Source organism: Lagopus muta, chromosome Z (assembly GCF_023343835.1).
Source record: "Lagopus muta isolate bLagMut1 chromosome Z, bLagMut1 primary, whole genome shotgun sequence".
NCBI classification, from domain to species: Eukaryota; Metazoa; Chordata; class Aves; order Galliformes; family Phasianidae; genus Lagopus; species Lagopus muta.
The window spans coordinates 57,008,239-57,028,529 of record NC_064472.1 but is presented as its reverse complement, the minus strand read 5'-3'; the positions used below and the strand labels follow the sequence as shown (position 1 = coordinate 57,028,529).

The window sequence follows — 20,291 nt, the reverse complement described above, 5'->3', positions numbered from 1 at the left end:
ATAAGAATTAAACAACCAGAATGCTTCCAACAGACAGGACATGCATGGAGATAGGAAGCAAAGTACAGTGGTGACACTTAGACCAAGGAATTTGATTTTTTAGAGCAAAACAAGTTGGATGAACACAAGCACCGGTTTCTCATACACAACAGCAAAAAGCGTTGTGAAATGTGAAATATCAGCTTACAGCATGATACTTGGATGGTATAACTTGAGCACAAGTATTTATTAAAAAAAAAGCTTCTCCAAGAGCCTAAGTAATCAAAGTAATCTAGCTCAAACTAAACTTTTTAATGTAGCAATGCAATATCCACATAACTCACATCACATTTTCTCACCCAATAACTACATTTTCTTCAAACTCCTCAGTCTTAACTTCTGTTTTCAGAAGAAGCAAAGCTTGACTTTGATGTGGACCTAATTTAACACTGCTGATGCCTGTTGCATGCTAATGTTTCAGCCTCAGGTCCTGTTAATATGTGGAGAGTGAGAGTTTTGTCATGTCAGTGAAGAGACCTGTTGTGGGGAACATTAGTGATTGGAATTAAACTTTGTAAAAAAGTAAAAGTAGCCACTGGAAATTCAACATTAGGTTCATAAGGCACTGAACTTATTTGTCATCTCTCACCTTTAACACAGAGGAGAAATACATGCAACAGAAAGGAGAGAGGTGATTCATTCCCCATTCTCCACACTCCCGTGGCTCCAGGCTTCAGAGAAACTGGCACTTTCAAAGCATGATTAATCCTCTTGTAAGAGTGATATGGGATAACTTACACACTGAGAAGTGCCTCTCTACTGGTGAGGACTGAAGTAATGCAAAGAGTAAGCTCAGACTAGGTACCCATCTCAGTCAGGCAGCATTGAACAACCTGATTCCCTTCTGCAGTGGTGAAAGGAAGTGCCAAGGTTCTGAATTCTTATTTTCCTAATACAAGCTCTTCAGGAGAAAGGAGACAAGACACAAAGCAATCTACATGGCAATCTCTAGTGATAAATAACTATCCTTGAGCCAGTTTAAACACTTAGGGTCCCACACATTTCAAGAGAAAGTAACAGAACATCTGTTCACATCACACCATCACATTCACTGCCTCCCCTCAATCTTCAGTTCCTTTTGCTCACAGTAGCGATTTAGACTGATATTTAGGAAATGGCTACAGCATATGGACGAATCCAATTTGATCCATGCTCTTCTGAAGCAGACTCTTCATCTTTTAAATTTGACGCAGTCATAAAAAAATCTTTTACATCAGTGCAAGCTTTCACAGAGAGCCTTTGCAGTGCAGTAAGTTACGCATACATAATAAGGAATAAGGCAGTGCTAGAATTGTCTAAAACACAACAGAACAAACGAACAAATCGTGTAAAACACACATGCATATAAATACATACAGGTACAAGATACAAAATTGCTCAGAAGACATGACCAATTGGGAAAAGCTCAGGTTGGGCACATTAAAGGATTATGAGATGTCAGTGTTTTTCCATCATAAAGATGGGTTATCCATGCTTCAATAGACAGATCTGGCCTGGGGACAAGAGGACTTACAGGCTCAACCTGAGTTTGGTATAAAATCAAAACGTGATTGAAGGTTGAAGGTTTCAGGTACAGGACTTCTCTGATCTTAGGTAGCACTTTCACCCTTTTCCTGGGCTCTGAGATACAAAGAGCCTAGTGGTATGTGAGAGACCTGATCACCCAAAACAACTGGAAGAAAGATGAGAGAAACTGACCCTGCTATCAAGCAGTTAGAATGTAAGGGAGAATTAGCCCAAAGCCATATGATAAGGAGTAGGCCTCTTTCACCTGTTTTCTGTTTTAGCCTAACACGCTTGAATGCCCCTCTAAAGAAAAGCCCCAGGCCCTGTCCCAACAGAAGGCCTACTCTTTTCTTTCTATACACAGCCCTGCATTATCCTCACAGCACTAGGTGAAGAGATGCCTCTGAGAGGTCAATTTAGTTGGGCAGGGGGATGCGGAGCCAAGAATCTCTATTCTTCTGTTTTCAAGCTCAAAGCAAAACTAAGAAGCTGTTATGTGATCAGCTCAGCCATGGCTCTGCTAGAGTGAGACCTCTGCCTTTAATCTGCATTGAAGGGAGATGACCTGCGGGGATCACAACAAGCAGTATGCCAGAACAGCCACGCTGTGAGTCTGACGTGCTTGCAGACTGGTCCATGTACTCAAACGTGCACTGAGCACTCCTGAATTCCCTTCAAAGCAGTACCTGATCTTGCAGAACACAAACTACGATTGTTGTCAAAGATTACTGTGAAACACAGGTCTCCTACTTGCAGCTTTTACTACACAGGGACATTTTAATCTAGGCAACTGCTAGGTTTACTGGTTTCAGCAGAGACTTCTGAACTCAAATTTCAGAAATTGTGAGTTTTTAATGTTTACAAATCTCGCCAAATGAACAAGGAAATCCTGCACAAGAGAAGTTCAATTTCTGTTCTAGACTTCTTACTTTTCATATATTTTAAAACTGGAGAAAACTGTTTTCTGAATTTCAAACAAATGCTTTGGTTCCAGATGATATACTAATTTCCTATTCCCTCTTTTAAAGTCATGTAAAAGGGAAGGCCCTAAGAACACAGAATTCTTTATGTCTGAATGTGTTAGTAGAAAATCAGTAACTCCAAATTGCACCACATGCAGGCCAGGAACTCAAGATACAGCAGTACCCCAAGACAATACATCACCAGCCATGCGTATAAAGAAACAAAAACACTTGTTAGGAAACCTGATCTGAATTGCTACTCTTCAAGAAGTGGTGGGAACAGCTACAGCACAAGAACATAACAACACAACCACAAAATGGTAGAAGTTATTCTAGCCACTGGGGCATGCTAAAGCAGAATGTTTATCTCTTTGACAGGCCGGGAGTTCTCGGATGGTGCCAGAGACTACATGGGTTGCTGAAACAAATATTTTCAATACTACTTTAGATGTACAGCTCTTACAGTAATTTCAGAGCAATTTGAAATATTTTAGAATAAGCTTCCTAGAAATGCCTGTGGGAAGGATTACCTGCTATCTGCTTTTCTAGACTGCTTCCAAGAACGGCATAAATTTGATTAACATGCCTCAGAACAAGACACCTGTAGGTGGCTAGATTAAAATTACTGGTCTGAGGAAAAGGCATGATATGAGGCTGCTGACTATGCTATACATGAATAAAAGGGAAACTTCAGTAAAAATTATCACTTGACTGTGAGTCACAAAAGACAGCAGCTTGCTCATCCCTTTCTGTGAGCCTTTCATTGGAGTACTCCTGCTCTTTCAGAGGTGGACACCTTACAAAGTTAAATGAGTTCCCACTAAACACTATATACAATTGAGTAGGTAGAAAGTACTCCCTTGGTCAAATAGGCAGGGTCCTGCTAACAGAATGGTGTGTCCAGGCAAGAACCCTTACAGGCAGATTTTCCTCATCCCACTCCACAGTCTGTTATTTTCTTGCAAGATCTGAATTGGATGAAGCAAAATCAAATCTGCAGAAATAAAAGAGTGCCTCCCAAATCTTTATTAAGCCTTTTGGCACGTGGCCAATGGATACCTCATGCTCTTTCAGTGCTCTTTCAGTGACAGGCAGCGTCCACTTTTCAAACGTTTCACCAAATGACCTGGCTTAGCTCCCATTGGACTAAGTGGGCAAAGAAGGAGAACCCAATCAAGCACAGGTTTTACTGACAGAGATTATCTGAAGCAGTCATACTACAGCAGCAAAATAAGAGAGTCCTCAGCTTTGTGTACCCATGTTACCACCAAACTTAGTTTCTAAGAGATTCTATGCAAAATTGAAAGTGGCTTTATGTTGTGGAAAAGAATGCTATTATCCACTAGCAGAGATAGGAGGAGTTGTAGAGAGTGATCAGGTCTTCCCTGAGCCTCCTCTCCAGACTGAACAACCCTGGTTTCCTCAACCACTTCCCATAAGACTTGTGTTTGATACTACTGAGTATGATACTGACAGAAAGAAAAGATGCTTGCCAGGACCAAACCAACCAAACATACACTGAAAGAGATCACAGAATCATAGAATCATAAGGATTGGAAAAGACCTCTGGAGGTCAAGTCCAACCACCTGCTAAAGCAGGTTCCCTACAGTAGGCTGCACAGGAAAGTGTCCAGGCGAGTTTTAAAAATCTTCAGGGAAGGAGACTACACAATATTTCTGGACAGCCTGTTCCAGTTCTTTACCATCCTCACAGTAAAAAAGCTCTTACTAGTGTTCAGATGGAACTTCCTGTATTCCAGTGTGTGCCCATTGATCCCTGTCCTGTCAACAAGCACCATCAGAGAGAGCCTGGGCCCATCCTCTTATATCCACCTGTTAGATATTTACAAGCTTTGTTAAGATCCATCTCAGTCTTCTCCAGGCTGAACAGCCCCGGTCTCTCAAGGTCTCTCAGACTTTTCTCATATGGGAGATGCTCCAGGCTCCTCACCATATTTGAGACCCTCTGCTGGACTCTCTCTAGAAGTTACCCGTCATTCTTGAATCGGGGAGCCCAGAACTGGACACTATTCTAAATGGCACAATAGAGTGCCTCCCTTGATTGGCTGGCCATATTCTTTTTAAATACGTCCTATTCAAACTAGAAGAAGTAGAAAAGAAAAGCACTTATCCTTGGTGCACAGAAATCCAGGGAGAAATTTCACCATTTTGCTCATACATACATATGTGTATACCTTTTAAGGAAAAGTTGGGATGCAGAATACTGAGTAATTTTAAAGCAGATAGTTGTCTCTCCAGTGTAAAAGCCCACAGTCAGCACACACCTCTTTCTTCCATCAGTACTTTCCAAGTAATTAAAAGTTCAGGTATAGGAACACAAACCAAAGCCGTTCAAATACCATTCAAAAACATGGTATTCTTTTAAGTGCAATGATGTCAGGAAAAGGAACTGAGGAAAATTAAAAGTGGCCATGGTCCAAATGGTGTTGTAAGCCAGCTTAAAGCCTCCCCACATCTCAGGTGCAGGACCAAAAGTATGCTGCATCATAATTCTGCATATGTATAGGTCAAATCCAACACAAGCAGCTCTCCCATGCCCCCGTCTTGCTGAGAATGCATACTTCCAAACATACTCCTCTGACACTGTCACTCCTCTGCAAGCTGAAATATTGCTCCATCATCTAAGGCCAGAAAATAAGAGTTTGCTTTAAAAAAAACCCGAAACATTATTTCCTTCATATCCCCTTTTTAGTATAACATCTTCATCAACTGAACTTCACTACTCTCAATCCAGATGGGATTTCCACTGATTATAAGGCCAAACTTTAACCAAAGCTAACATAAGGAAATTTTTTCAGCATCATATGATACACTTTGTAAAAACAGAGTTACTAGAAATAGCTTCTGTTCAGGTGGCCTTAGCCATGAAGTCTCCATCTGTGATGGCTTTTACTAAGAGTTTTCTACTACTGAAGCCTCAGATTCATTAGGCAAGGAGAGTTATGTGGCTGATTCTGTTAGCAGGCAGCACTACCTTACACAGTAAAGGAAGCAAAAACCACTGCTATATCTGAGATACACCTCTCACAGTCACCTCTGCTACTGGACCTGCTCCTGTTCCACACTGGGGATTACTTTCTCACAGAATAGGTATTAAGGACTTGAAATTCCGCAAGCTTAAAAGCACATTACAAGATGAAAGACTCCCTACTGTTGCTTCCCAGTAAAGGTAGCAACGGATAAATTCCAGCACAGAGAAGAAGCTGATGGTCACTGGACTGTCAGTACATGAACAGAAAGAAAGCACAGCTGTTTCACCTGGTTGATTTTGACAGTTCCACTCATATGTTCAAACAGAGGTTTGCAAAAATGCAAAGCTTCCCTCATGTCAGAGATGTCAGGATAAATGCCCTTTATGTGAACCCTGGAGCTTTGGATGCTGATCCTGTCTCCACAAACTATCTATGCCCTTTGGGGTTGCTGTTCTAATGAACCCTGTCATTAGCATTCTGCAGGCTCAAAGAAGTTACTAAGGAAAACAGTCTCAAAGCTTCAGGCCTGTATCTGGCATTCTCAGATTACAGAGGTATAGGCACACCTTCAGGGACTTGGCCCTTCCGCTCACCCAAAGAGGCTAAAATGATGCTGCATTCCAAAGACAGAAAAAAGCGGGCAATCAGCTAGTTCTTTGTGCCGAGGGAGAAGCAAGGTGATCTGAAACAGCTCATTCAATCTGTTTTATCACTATTTCAGCTACCTGCTCCTCCCCCCATTTTTGTCCTCTTCCAGGATCTGCCAAGTCAGTTCCACTTGCATTTTTTCTTGAGCTTTCTCATTATACATTTCTTTACACAAGTCCTTTACACAAGGCATGCACATGTTCATGTTTTCTATGCATCTTCAGTTACAAATCTGCTGATGCCAGGCTGAAGTTTCCATGTTAGTTTCAGAACTCCCACTGAATTTCAAGGGCAAGTAATATGCCATTTACCCTGATTTTTCAGGTATAAACAACTACTTAGCTGGACTGAAACATCCTAAGATTAGCACTGTTAATTATTTTGTAAATACTGGTAACAGGTCTTTTCTCCATCCTTGTATTTTCTGGAGACCATAAATACACCTCCTCTTGCATAATTTCCCATGCAAAAGAAGTAAAACAGAAAAGAACAAAAATAGCAGCAAACAACTGTACATGGAAATGACATCACCTTAAACAACATTCAATACAGAAACTCAGCACAATTCCAATTCATTCTGGAGAAGACATGTTGTTGGGTTTTTTTGTTTTTTGTTTTTTTTTCACCTGTATAATTTTGAATTTTTAGGATGTAAGAAACAAAAGAAAAACACAACATGTATATCCACCTGTTCAATGCTCTTGGCTCCTAAAGCTGACAAATATCCTTCATGACAAACATCCTTCTATGATGGAGTGACGGCATCGGTGGACAAAGGAAAGATGACCAATGCTATTTACCTGGACTTGAGCAAGGCCTTTGACATGGTCCCCCACCACATCCTCATCTCCAAATTGGAGGGAAGTGGATTTGATGGGTGGACGACCCGATGGATAAGAAACTGTTGAAAGGCCGCAGACAGAGGGTAGTCATCAATGGCTCTATGTCCAGGTGGAGGCCGGTAACGAGCGGCATCCCCCAGGGGTCTGTCTTGGGACCAGTGCTTTTAACATCTTTATTAATGACAGCAATGATGGAATCAAGTGCACCCTCAGCAAGTCTGCTGACCACACCAAGCTGAGTGGTGCGATTGGCACCGTGGAAGAAAGGGATGCCATTCAGAGGGACCTCGACAGGCTTGAAAGGTGGGCCCAGGTGAACCTGATGAGGTTCAACACGGCAAAGTGCAGAGTACTGCGTCCAGATCTGGAGCCCCCAGGACAAGAAAGACAGGGAGCTGTTGGAGAAGGTCCAGGAGAGCCATGAAGATGATCAGGGGACTGGAGCACCTCCCCTACGAAGACAGGCTGAGGGAGCTGGGCTTGTTCAGCCTGGAGAAAAGAAGGCTGTGGGGTGACCTCATTGCAGCCTTTCAATCCAGGACTGCCAAAGGATGATGGAGAGTGGCGTGGCAACCACATCCGCCAACTCCTTCTGCACTCCAGGATGCAGACCATCTGGCCCCATAGACTTGTGAGTGTCCAGCTTTCGGAGCAGGTCCAAAACCATCTCACTGTGGATCTCGCAGGGCCTATTCTGTTCCCCATCCCTACCTATGAGCACAAGGGGCTGTGTCTAGGGAGCAACTAGTCTTACTTTAAAGACTGAGGCAAAGAAGGCATTGAGTACTTCAGCCTTATCCTGTCACTTACTGTGTTGCCCTCTGCATCCAACAAGGGATGGAGATCCTCTCTAGCCTTCCTCTTACTGCTGATGGATGTACAGAAATATTTATTGTTGCAAGTTCAGTTCTAGCTGGGCTTTAGCTCTAGCTCATTTTCTCCCTGCACAGCTTCACTACGCATTTGTAATCCTCAGAAGTTGCTTGCTCCCTCTTCCAAAGACCATACTCTTTCCTTCTGTTTTTGAGTTCCAGCCAAGGGTCTCTGTTCAGCCAGACTATTCTCCTTCCCCGCTGGCTCGTCTTCCATGACTTGGGGAAGCTCCTGCATCTTTAAGATAACTTCCTTAAAGTATTCATAGCCCTTCTGGGCTCCCATGCTCTCCAGAACTACTTCCCAAGGGACTCTCTCAACCATGGTCCAAAAGTGACCAAAGTCCTCCAAAGTCCAAGGTGGCAACTCCACTGACTCTCCTCTGTGACTCAGTAAGGATCAAAAAATCTATCATTTCGTGATCACTTTGCCCTAGATGGCCTCCAACATTTACATCCATCAGAAGACCTTCTCTGTTAACAAACAGCAGGTCCAGGATTTTGCTGCCCCTTGTTGGCTCCTTTACCAGCTGTGTCAGGAAGTTATCTCCCATACACTCTAGGAGCCACCAAGTCTGTTCCCTTCCTGCTGTATTATAATTCCAGCAGATGTCTGGGAAGTTGAAGTCCCCCACAAGAACAAGGGGTAGAGACCTTGAGACTTTACCCGTCTGTCTACAAAGTATCTTATCTACCTCTTTGTTCAGGCTGGGTGGAATATAGCAGACTCCCTAGATAATGTCCGTCTTATTGGCCTTCGCTTTTATTCTGATCCATAAGCTCTCAACCTTACCATCACCATTACTGATTTCCATACATTCGCATTCTTTCTTAACGTAGAGAGCTACACCACTGTGTTTCCTGGCTTGCCTACCTCTTGAAAAGTTGGTAGCGATCAATCACAGCACTTCAGTTGTGTGAGTCATCCCACCACATTTCCACAATGGCAACCATATCATAGTTTTCCAACTGCACAATGGCTTCCAGTTCCTTCTGTTTGTTACCCATGCTGTGTGCATTAGTGAAAATACATGTGAGCTGGGCCACCTTTTGAGTGGGAGAAGCCCTAATACCCTCTTGACCACACTCGGGTGTTTCCGTAGTAACCAACCTCACATCAACACTTAAAGGTGTGTCATCCTCCTCTTTCAGCAAGACAAAACTGTGGAATCGTACTAGCACATCCCCCTCCCACAAGCACTGGCATGTTACATACAGGCTCCGTTCTAGTGACCCTGGTTTTACACCCATCCCCCTTCATAACTAGTTTAAAGCTCAGTCAGTGAGCCTTCCCAATTCCCATCGTGAAATCCCTTTTCACTGGTAGGATAAGCTATTCTCATTGGTTGCCAGCAGGCCTGGTCTCATGTAAATTGAGCTGAGGTCAAAAAAAACCAAACCCCTGCTGGGCACACCAGGCTCAGAGACAAGTATTAATTTGTTGGCCCATGATGTTCAGTCCCTCATCATTCCCTATAACTGGAGGGATAGAGGAGAACATGAGCTGTGCTCCCAAACTCCTGACCAGTCACCCCACGGCTCTGAAGTCCTTATTTATAACCCTTAGGAAGTTCTTTCTATTTCGTCACTGCCTACCTGAAACAACAGAGGATAATAAACTGAGGGCCGAACTGGGGAAGGAAGTTTCCTCCTTACATCTTTAACATGGGCCCTGGGAGGCAGCAGACCTCCCATGTGTTGGAGCAGGACAGTGGTGCACGCAGAAGGCCAAGAGACAGTGTACACAAGAGGATACATGGAAAATTGCAGTTAAACGTAAGAAAAAGCTATTTTACGATGAAAGTGGTTAAATACTAGAATAAGTTGCCCAAAGAGGTTGTGGAGTCTCCATTTTTGGAGATGCTCAGAATCCGATCATATGCAGGCAATCTGGTCTAAATGACCCTGCTCTGGTGAGTTGGACCAGGTCATCTGCTAGTCTCAACTCTTATGGTGTTCTGTGATGGTTCAGTAAGCAGGCAGCACCCTTGTAATTGATCTGTAAAAGTGCTAGAACTCTGCAGTGCAGTGGAAATATGTAGCCCTACCTATGTCAGTTTCCATCTCTGGATAAGCCATAAACATATACTGCTATTAAATTGGCTGATAATGGATTAAAAAGTGCCACCAGTCACTTTGGTTTAGCATTCAAATCTTGAATGCTCTACATAAAGTTCAGAGAAATTAAAAATGAACAAAGAAAAAAGACTGCTTGCTAAAATTAGAGATGGCTTTATCCCCAAGTTCTACAGGCAACGGTAAGTAAGTCTGGCTTGTTACCTTTAAATGTTGACTAAGTATAAAAAGCCCTGTCCACAATTAAGACGAAATTCTTACTGACTCCAGTGGAATGTCACGGGAATTACCTGCACCCTCTCTACATACATTTTTGTAATTCCCACCAACGGACTTGAGGCTCTCCAGGTTCTCACTTTGTCCAAAAGCAAAGTTTTTTGTTTGTTTCAGCATAATCTGTAATTTTTTCTTCTTTATTTTTTGTAAACTTAAATTACTTCCAAACAAAAATAGTTCCAGAAACGTACCTTGGTTGTGAGATGCTTTAAACAGAACATAGGTGCAGCGTTTATCACCTACTGAAATCTAGTAAGAACATAAAATACACTGGGCTAAACAAGGAAACCTACTTCAGTGCAAATTGCCACATATAATTCCATGTAAGAAATCAACATCTGTAGTCATGCAGATAGATGAGGACCTGAAAGGATGTATCAGCTTTTCTTTCAAAATGCATTACAAATCTCTAACACGCATTAAGCCACCTGGCATATAAAATAAGGAATCGGCCTTGTCTGATTTTCCCTCATTCACAATAAAAATGTCAAGAGTATTTCATACATTAGGAGGTATTTATAACACCTCAGACATCCAAAAACCATGACCTTGTCTGGATAGAATTGATGATAAAAGTGTTTTTTCAATGATGTTTGGTTAACAGAAAAAATGAACCTTCATTGCAAAAAGCATATCCATTTTAAAGACAAAGAATGTGCCGCTGAAAATCTGGTTTAGCCATAAACCCTTTGAAATCCTACTACTATTTAACACAGTCTTGTCCTGCAATTTATCAGTCACTGCTGGGAGATATTTTTTTCACTGATGGCCAAAAGAAGGAAAATCACAATGCAGTGATCACTCCTACAGTCTTACTCTTTTCTCTTCTATGTTCTGCTGCCTCTCATTCTAATTTGTCCTTGTGCTATCACATTCTTGGAGCCTTTTTCCAGTAATTGAACATAAGCACAATACTCAAGCAATGCTCAGAACTTGGCACAATTTATTAGTTCATTATTTGCTGGCTCCAAAATAAATCTTCTATAGAATCACCTATCACACAGCAATCTGAATTAAAAAAAAATCTACACTAGCCTGCTGGAAAACAAAAGCCTGCCCTCAGATTTGCAAGGTGGGCTCACAAGATCTCACAACTGTACAGAAATTGATTTTTTTCCTGCATTATATTGTGTCATATTATTTCTCTAATTTAGGCAATTAATACAAAGCAAATGAAGAAACCCAGATGCAAACAAACAAGGAGATAATGAAGAATTGTCCTGTTAAAAGTGGGTTCCTGCAACAGAGCTCTTGCTCACATGTATCCACACATATTAGTGCTTAATTCCCCAATGTAAAAGGGGCGGGGGGAGGCTGGCAGTGCCTTTTAGAAGAGTATTATTAGAGTATTATCTTTATTTAGAAGAGCAGATGAGAATAGAGGCCAGTCTAGTAGCAAAGCCAGAGTGTAATTACAGACAGCTTCAAAGCAGATCTAGAGTCCCCAGGGAAGACAGTGAACCTATCTGGATTCAGAAATATGCTGAAAAAGCATGCCTGGTGGCTGGAAAGCAAGCCACGTGCACACTAGCCACTGATTGTACTCACGTGGGCTCAAGGCTCCAGGCAGTAATGCAGCAGCAGAATGCTGTGCAAATCTTAACTCTGCTTTACTAAAATAGGCAATCAGAGGACTGGCTATCCTCAGTTGATGCAGGTGACACTCGGGACAGATGTATACGCTAATGAGGAATTTCAGATCAGCAGGGACAAGCATTAGAACCACATTAGCTACTGCAGTACAGAGCAAAGCCCTAGTCTTAACTCAGAGACCAAGATGTACATAAGCTGTGCCTAATTCCTGACAGGGATTTGCACAGAGCAGAGTGATACCATAAGAAGATAACACATTATAATCTTCACGCATGCCTTACCATTATCAGTCACACATCATTACCTCCCTGCTCTCACACAAAGGTCTCTTGTTAAGTTTGTAACCACAACTCCCTCCTGCAAGTGAGGACATTCTCACAGACTTCAAATACAAATGTTTTTACACTCTTCAAGTAAATGTTTTCCTTACCATGCCTAGATCTTTCATCCTAACCAAAGCAGTAGCCTCTGAAACCAGAAAACATCACATGGATCCAGACAACACTTTCAGTTCTCCCTGTCTCCTAAGGACCATATGGTTAATAGTGGACAAAATGCAGTAACTCTATAGAATCAGAACCTACCTGGATCCTCACTTCTTCACTTTCTTGGAGCTAGAATAAAGGAAGACAGTCGTGGCAAACCAATCCTTTTCACATTCTTCATACATCACTAGTCTAAACCACCTTACAACCTTACCAGGCTGGATATGCCACTGCATTTGCCTATGGATTCCTGCTGGCTGCTAAGAGCCAGATGCAGTATTTTTTCCCTAGATGAGAAAACGTTCTGCTCCAAAACAGAGACAAAATTCCCTTGTAGCTGTGAAAGCACAGTGAAGGAGGTAATGTTCTGCAGCAGAAAGAGAAAGGTGAAAGCCTGCCTCTCTCCTTCTATTTATAGGGTCTCTTAGTTTCACATCCTGTGGCACATCATTCTTTTGGATGGACTCTTGAAAGGTTTATTCAATTACCGGTGTAACCTCTTACTACCTTTCACCTCAGCTCCGTACTTCTGACATTCTGCTTTGGTTGGCAAGAGTGTATGAGTAAGAGCTTTCGTGTAAGCACTACAGTTGCTTCAGTATCAATGACTGTGTATAAGAAAAAAGCAAACAAAAACAAATCTGTAACTATTAAATTTTGTAATCAACGCATAGCACAAGCTCTATGCATACTGGAGAAAGCATTCCTAATATTACACAACTCTCAGAACAGAGCTGTGTCTTGTGTCCCCCACAGAAAAAGTACTGATCCTTCTCCAAACCAAGGCAAACACTTGTGATTCTAATGGACGTGGAAAGAATGTGATTAGTTTGAAGATCACCTCAATCACATACCAGCTCCAAATGCAAAAAAGAAGCTCTTGTCAGGGTATTCTTCCAGCAGCTCCTTCACCCTCCTTCCCATTCGCTCATTTCGCTTGTAGATGAGCTCCTGACGGAAGTAGCTGTCTATCTCTTGGGCAGTAATACGCTCATGGGCTGGCAGTGTAGCATTAATGAAATTTGGGACCTAAGACAGAAAGAAACAAGAAGTCCTCAAAAAAGGGCCATTTATTTCAGACAGCCAGCACACACAGGCATTTTGCTCTATCACTGAATGTGGCAATGGCTTTGTTTCTCAAAACACATCCAATAGGATAAAACTCACAGAGGGCCAAAAAACAACTCTACAGACTTACACTGATGCACAGTACCCTTTCTCTCAACACATCCTTTCATAAGTGAGCCAAACTATTATCATTATTTTATGCAAAGTGAATAAATACTCCTAGTTTTCCACTCCATTGATCCCATGTCCTGGCTGTTTGACTGAAGAAAGTATTTGTTCCTGGCTATCTTTAGCTATGTAACTCTTCCTGAAATTACCATGGGTATGACACAACTATAATTACACTCTTCTAGGAGAATTTGACTGGTTTCAGACCCTTGGGGCTGTCAAAAAAATAAGTGTGCACTCTTAACTAATTAACATAAAGATCTCAAAATTTTCCAAAAGAAGGAGGACTAGATTTTGTCAGAAAAGACAAATTAACCAGCTCTTAGTTTTCCTGTCGTTAAGGTATCTTTTCAAATGCTGTCTTCATGTCCTGGGATTCCCAGGACAGCTGTAGCTGCAACCTCTTGCAAGTAGAGAGAGTCACATGTTCTGAGTTGCAGCCATCGTGAAATCTTCCATAAGTAGCTTTGGACATTGCAATTACAGAGACTGCTAAGAAAAGGGTCTGCAAGAGGGAGCTCCTGGGAAAAAAGAGCCACTAAGCAAGGTACTTTCCTTTGCAAAGATGCAGCACCTGCTGATGCTCTGATTCATAGTCTATCACAGAAGAGTGTTTAGTCCACAATGGGACATCTACTGGTCAAGCACAAGGTCATATACAGATGACAGAGTTCTCCTTAAAAGTGTAACCTGATGGAATCTCAGGCTACTACTGTAACTCAACTGCCCTGTGTAGAGGCCTCTTACTAAGAAAAGGCCTTTGCTTCTTAAGAGACATGCATGTCTTGGCAAGAGCTGTTCTCTCCAAGACCCTCAAGGCAACGCCAGCTGTCTGCTGTCCATGACACTCCAGCAGAATAGTGATGTAGCATCTGTACGTTGTTACAGCACTAACCTCCTTTGAGAAGCCCTTTCAAATTTATGAATGAAATGCACTGTGAAGAGCTAAGCATTATTAATGACCAGGCTGCCAGCACTGGCAGGCTGAAGGATGTACAGGACAGGAAGGTAAAACACACGTGCAAAGCGCAGTGCCAGAGAAGCAAGGGTTAGTATGACGGTATTTCCAGCTCTGTAGGACTGCACCATACATATCAAAAGCCTATAGAAAAACTGATACTCCGCAGGGAGAGCTCAGATTCCAACAGACACTTTGTCAGCACTGCCAGGCTAAAGCAACATTTTCACTGAAGTGCATGAAGTACTTGCCAGGCAGTACCTCACACACATGAATAAAGAGAGGCCTGATGTTTCAGACTGAGCCTAACTAATCTAACAGCCCCAACAGGCCAAATTGGTCCCTGCTGGGCATTTTCTTGAAGTTTAAAGATCAGAGCGTTGCATTCCACTGCGCTGCTTGGGAAACAGTTTCCATAAATGAAGTCTGTGAGGCCTCTGAAGTTTTCCTTTCCTTGACATTCAGTCAAAATCTATCTGTTTCATTCTATTTATCTTCTTTGGAGTTTGTAATATGCAATCATACTCTTAGGGAAAACAGAAAAGCTTGCAACTTGCCCAGCCTTATGCAAGTGTACAAGTAAAGAGATCAATTCTCTATCACTGTTTGCACAACAGTCTGCTTCTGCTCTCTGCTGGTGCTACACTTGATCCTACCCAAGCTGGCACAATCCCAAAGGATACCCAGGAAAATAAAGGATTAACTCATAGAGCTTTGATGCTAAAGCAAACATGACATTTGTCCACAAGAAAAAGCCAGCTGTGCCTTCACTGCTTGTGTGCGCTAAGATGGTAGTGAGCTAGTGCAGGCTCCTGGAGGAGGAGATGCAGGAAGCAGACACACTAGAGAGCCAGTCAGGTGTCTTTAGCCCCTGCCTGCAAAGGGCCTGCCTGAGGGGAGACAAGCATGAGATAGGAGTTAGCGCTATTGGGATGTGTGCATAGTACAAGGGCTGTGGTGGCAAGACTCACTTGAGAAGTGTCATGGTTGAAGATGATAGAGTTGAGGTCTCCACAGTTGTAATGCTTGATAAGATCTTCTGTCGTATAGGGGATCTGGAAACTGCCTGCTCGGAGGCTCTCCTGCTGCAAGAGAGTCTGATTCAAAGCAAAGATCACCTGGGGGAGGGGAGAGGGAGGAAAAGACAGAGTTCCTGGTGAGTTCTTGTCTGGCTCCTGGAGGTGGTCACAGACACGCAGCTGACCTCTGGGAACTTGCCAAAACTGTTCCCAGTCTGAGAACCCTAATCCACATTTCACCAACCCAGGTCTCTTCCAGGTCCACAGCTATTTGCACATTGGGTCCCACAGACCTAAGCACGGAAATGAGCACAGAACTCCATGTGGTTTTGCCTGCACTATGATTACAGGCAAAGATACAAAAAGATACAAAAGTGCAGATTGGGGTGGGAGGGCCTTCTTTATTTCTCCAGTCCTTTGAAGGAAGGGCACTCTTGCACCCCTACTGCACAACAGTATGCCTGCCTATACAGAGCTCTATGCGGAACTCCCTCCTATCCCCCACAACTCAAATGAGCACAGCTTGCTCTTGTTCATCCCTTCTTCCTTATCCAGAAAACACTTTTCACCGTGTCACTTGGTACATCCTCCCAACCCCCCATCCCAGGAACTGTCAGAGTGGCTGGCAGCACCATAGGCCACCACCTTCCCCACAGGCGCAGTCTGGGGACGGCAGTCCTTGGGTGATGCTCCCTCCTCCTCCCTGAGTTGCATTCCAGGAAAATGAATGCTCTCACTCTCTATGCCTCAAGCTGAGCATACACCAGAACAACAACCAGAGTAGTGTCCTACCCTTACAGGATGACAGGAGTCATCTTCAGATGTTGTTGTGCCAGTGCCACTTAGTGGTGGCCTCAGGGCCTAACCCAGCGAGCTGCCACCCCCTTGCCTCATTCCACGAGCACACACAGATCATCAGCACTTGAAAGGCAAAAGAAAGCAACAAGCTTTCATGTTACCTACTAGCTTATCATCATTTATGTCTAGAGCAAGTCAGCTGAGGGATGTCTGATGAGGTCTTCAAATGCATTTCAGAATTATTCTTGGGAGGGTTATTTTCCAAGATGAGATTGCACTGTTCAGTGTGATGATGACCCTGTGGAATTCACTCTTCTTGGAGACTGGTTTCAAACACCATCCAAAGCAATATGGAACTGGAGTACCAACATGAAATTCACACGTAAGTGAACACATTCTTTGCGTACGCAGATTGTGTGAACAAATCTTGGGTTTTGAGGACAGACAAGGTAGATGTAGGAACAAATGGGCACAACTCCCTCCTTCCTAGTGCAAGCCAGAAAAGTACGCAGAACTTGAAATCACACTGTCCCCACTACAGCTAAACATGCCCTTGTGACTCCAAATCACTGTGTATTGAGCCAAATATGTAAAACAAAATTTAATGTTAATTCCAGAAGTGTTCTCATGAACAGTCCCATCTCACATTTTTAAAAAGGGCGAGAATTCATTCTACTGGTGCAAACTGCACCTCACTACAAAAACATCTTAAAGCGGATGCTAAGGAAAGTTACATCAAACTAACCAGTGGTGACACTGCAAAGGACATTTGCTTTATTTGGAAGACAATTAAATAAAACCAAATGGAAATTGCTTTATTTCAAGACATGAGTTTTCATGGAGGCTGGAGTTGATTGTACTCTGAAGTCATTGTTTTCCATTTGTTTGGCTTCAGTTCCCACACAGAGAAGCTCTAATGGATGTTAATGATCAGATGAGATTCACTGAGGCAGAAGCCAAATCTACGCTGAAAATGTAAGGAAGGCTTCTACAGCCAAGATTATGAGGTGACATGAGGAAAAGCTCCTATGTACAACCAGTCCAGCCAAAAACACTTCCATGAGGATGGCTTATTATGTAGGTTATTTGGATTACTGTAGCAGCAACCACTGGGATAATTTGCCATTCAAGCAATATGGTTCTTAGTAGACTCTGCAGCCTTTCAAACAATTACCAGATTGTTCCTGTCCACAGAATGGCAATAAGACCTGTAAAGGGTTCCTGTGCTGGTCAGGTAGCTCTGTCTCAATGTACAAAGAGAGGCTTTGCAATCTTTACAGTTTGTTTTTTAATCCAAACAGAAACCAGCAGAGGGTAGTCATCATCTGCGGAGAAAACACTAACCTTCTGGATGAGACACACAAAAAAGCAAACCTTCCTCTCTGCTGTACTCTCACAGACTGTGCTCCTGCTTTTGCTTTCTCCTGGCTGGCTGTCTGCAGGCTATACTCGGCTCCCCCACAGTTTTTCTCTACAGCCTCACTTCATGTTTTAGGGGAAACAGACTCAGTCTCACCCACCTAGCCTGGAAGACAGCAACCAGGTCATTTCACAGAGGCATCTTTCTTCCTCATGCCCATTCACCAGCAATAAAAAACTTGCACACAGTAAACTGCAAATGGCTGAACTGATCTGCCTTAAGGGCGCAGTTTAAAACTGGAATGACTACCTGCAGATATGAAGGATTACTGCACACATTTACACAGGAACAGCAACAGTGCACTCCCAAAACTTTCACATTTCCAGGCCTTACTGCTGACATGACAAAAACCTTTGACCGATCTCTGGACTACAGTAAGGGTATTTTTTTCTGGTGTGCAGATGGAAAACTTCATACTGGACACATGTAGAAATCTCAAGATTGTAGCAGCTGAAGGACTTGCCTGCCCAGATAGGGAAGACTCTTCTTCATGAGGTGCTTCATTTTTCACATCACAAAGCAAATGAAGTACCCAAGATCACTGGCTGAGATTCCTACACACTGCCCTTATCACAACTGCCTGGGGACACAGCAGGTTGCCCTAGACCCCACTGCACTGCTGGTCAGCTTGCACGGTGCTGTGTGCGCTGCTCTTCTTTGGTGTGAAGGACGGCCAGGTCATATTTCCCCACGAGCTACATCTTTGCTCCTTTGGCTCTTGCCAGGCGTCCCATCAGTGTGCATAGCACCTGGGAGTGAAGTCAAACAACAAACACCTCGTGCTGAGGGGACTTTCTCCTTGGTGCGTGAGGGACAGAGATCATCTTGGCTTGCTTGCTGGTAGCAGCAGCAGCCTCCCACAGCACCATCCTTAATCACACCTTGAACACTGCGACACAGAAAAGTCAAGATATGACAAATGGTCAGGAATGAAAACAGTATCAATTGCCTTGATGATTAGTCCTCCCTAATGATCTACAGTAATCTTTGCATAGTTGGAGGTCAGGAGACGCCTTTGTCAAAAATATTCTCCACAATCAGGTGGTCCGAATTGGACAGTGGCATCTGCTGAAGGGAGACCATGGCACACCCACTGAACAACTACGCAGGATTACAACTTAGCATCAGTGTATGCAGAGCCTTTCAGAGGAATGTCATAGCTTCTCTCCATTTCTGCATCACACGTACCTTCCTGGAGGAAGAGTGACAGAAAGTGAAAGAAAGCTGCTGGGGTAAAGAGAGAGCTGTTAGCAGCACCAGGTGTTGCTTAAAGCCATGTCCCAAGGAGTAGGTTATCTTTGGTAAACAGTAATGGATAAACACTGTCAGGATCTCAAAGGAAAGAAGATCCCTGAGCCTTCTGTTCTTAAAGGATTTAATTTGCTAAGGTGGGTATTGCTCATATAGCTCTTATCTATCATTATTTCTGAAAGAAATAATAAGACATGGTACAAAGCAATCCTTAATGAAGACCACAGGCATCAACCTTTTGGGACTGGATTCCAGTTTTGTTTACTAGAGGTGAAAAGCTGAAAGTCAACAGAGCATGAGATGGAGAAGCAGGGATCAAATCAGCAGCTGATCTGCAACTGCTGTATTTGCTTGGACAAATGCAACTGTCTGTCTTCCTGAATCTCAGTTTAGTTCTGGAGTCCCTTCATTCCTAATCAGTCCAAGAAATCAATATAACAACATAAAAAGAAGAAAAAGTTGAAGAAATTTTTTTCAGCTTTGCTTAGAAACTGAAACAAAAAAATTGTGCTGTGCTGAGTTCTCAAACAAAGTATGTGTCTATCTTCCAATTGTCTCTTGCACTGTATTAATTCAAAAATCTTCCCTGTTTTGGAATCTGCAGAAATCACTCAACGTTTGTCCTCCCTGCAAGCCTACTCTTCCTTAATTCACACTCTCCACCCCCATCCCCCCTGCAACTTTACCATACCCTGCTCCATTAAGTGTATTCATACTGGCATCAAAGCATCCCCTGAAAAGATGTATTTGGAGAACAAAAGTAACAAGTTTATTATAAAGAGATTTTTTTTCCCCCTCCCACCTCCCATTTCCACTGTGATCTCTCTGTCTTCCCCCAGCCCTCTCCCTTTTTGTACTGTGGAAAAAATCGATTAAGCTCTCTGGTATACATCTTGCAGCAAGCCTCATTCTCCTCCTGGAGATTTCTTCAGCTGTCAGGAGACACTTGTCCCCTTTGCTAGCATTGTTGGAGTGGCCTACTAGGCCAAGGGGGTGGAAAAAAAGGAGGTTAGAGCCCAGCAGATGCCTTTTTTGTCAAAGACAAAAGACCCCCTGCCATCCTCTCCACTTTTCAGCACTTTCATCCACACTGGATCAAAGTGCTGTTCTGCATATGAAAGGATCCTGGCATTATGCGTCTCAAATTAGCCTATCGCCATCCCGCTAGCCTCCAAGTCCTGCCAACAAAAGCGTTCACATCTGTTCCATCATTTGCCTCATCTTCTGTTTTTTCTTTCCCCTCCGCTCTCAGCTTTCGAGGCCATTCAGCCCCTTGAATTATAGTGTGGGGAGCATCTTCCTTGCCCTCCGATCGCT

At 43.1% G+C, this 20,291-nt stretch overlaps 1 protein-coding gene across 4 annotated transcripts in view; it reads right to left on the bottom strand.

Moving 5' to 3' along the window:
* Positions 1–20,291, bottom strand: part of LOC125686698 (metalloprotease TIKI1-like) — an 85,839-nt gene that overhangs the window by 15,470 nt on the left and 50,078 nt on the right. For 3 of the 4 annotated variants that reach the window (XR_007373869.1, XM_048931017.1, XM_048931015.1), the window contains exons 3-4: positions 15,458–15,604; positions 13,147–13,321 (exon numbers count right to left, since the gene is read on the bottom strand). Coding sequence is in view for 3 of the 4 variants with exons in the window: in XM_048931017.1 (XP_048786974.1) it covers positions 13,147–13,321; positions 15,458–15,604 (322 nt within the window). In the remaining variant the exon portion in view is untranslated. The remainder of the gene's footprint in view (positions 1–13,146; positions 13,322–15,457; positions 15,605–20,291) is intronic. The other variant, XM_048931016.1, reaches the window with a different exon arrangement.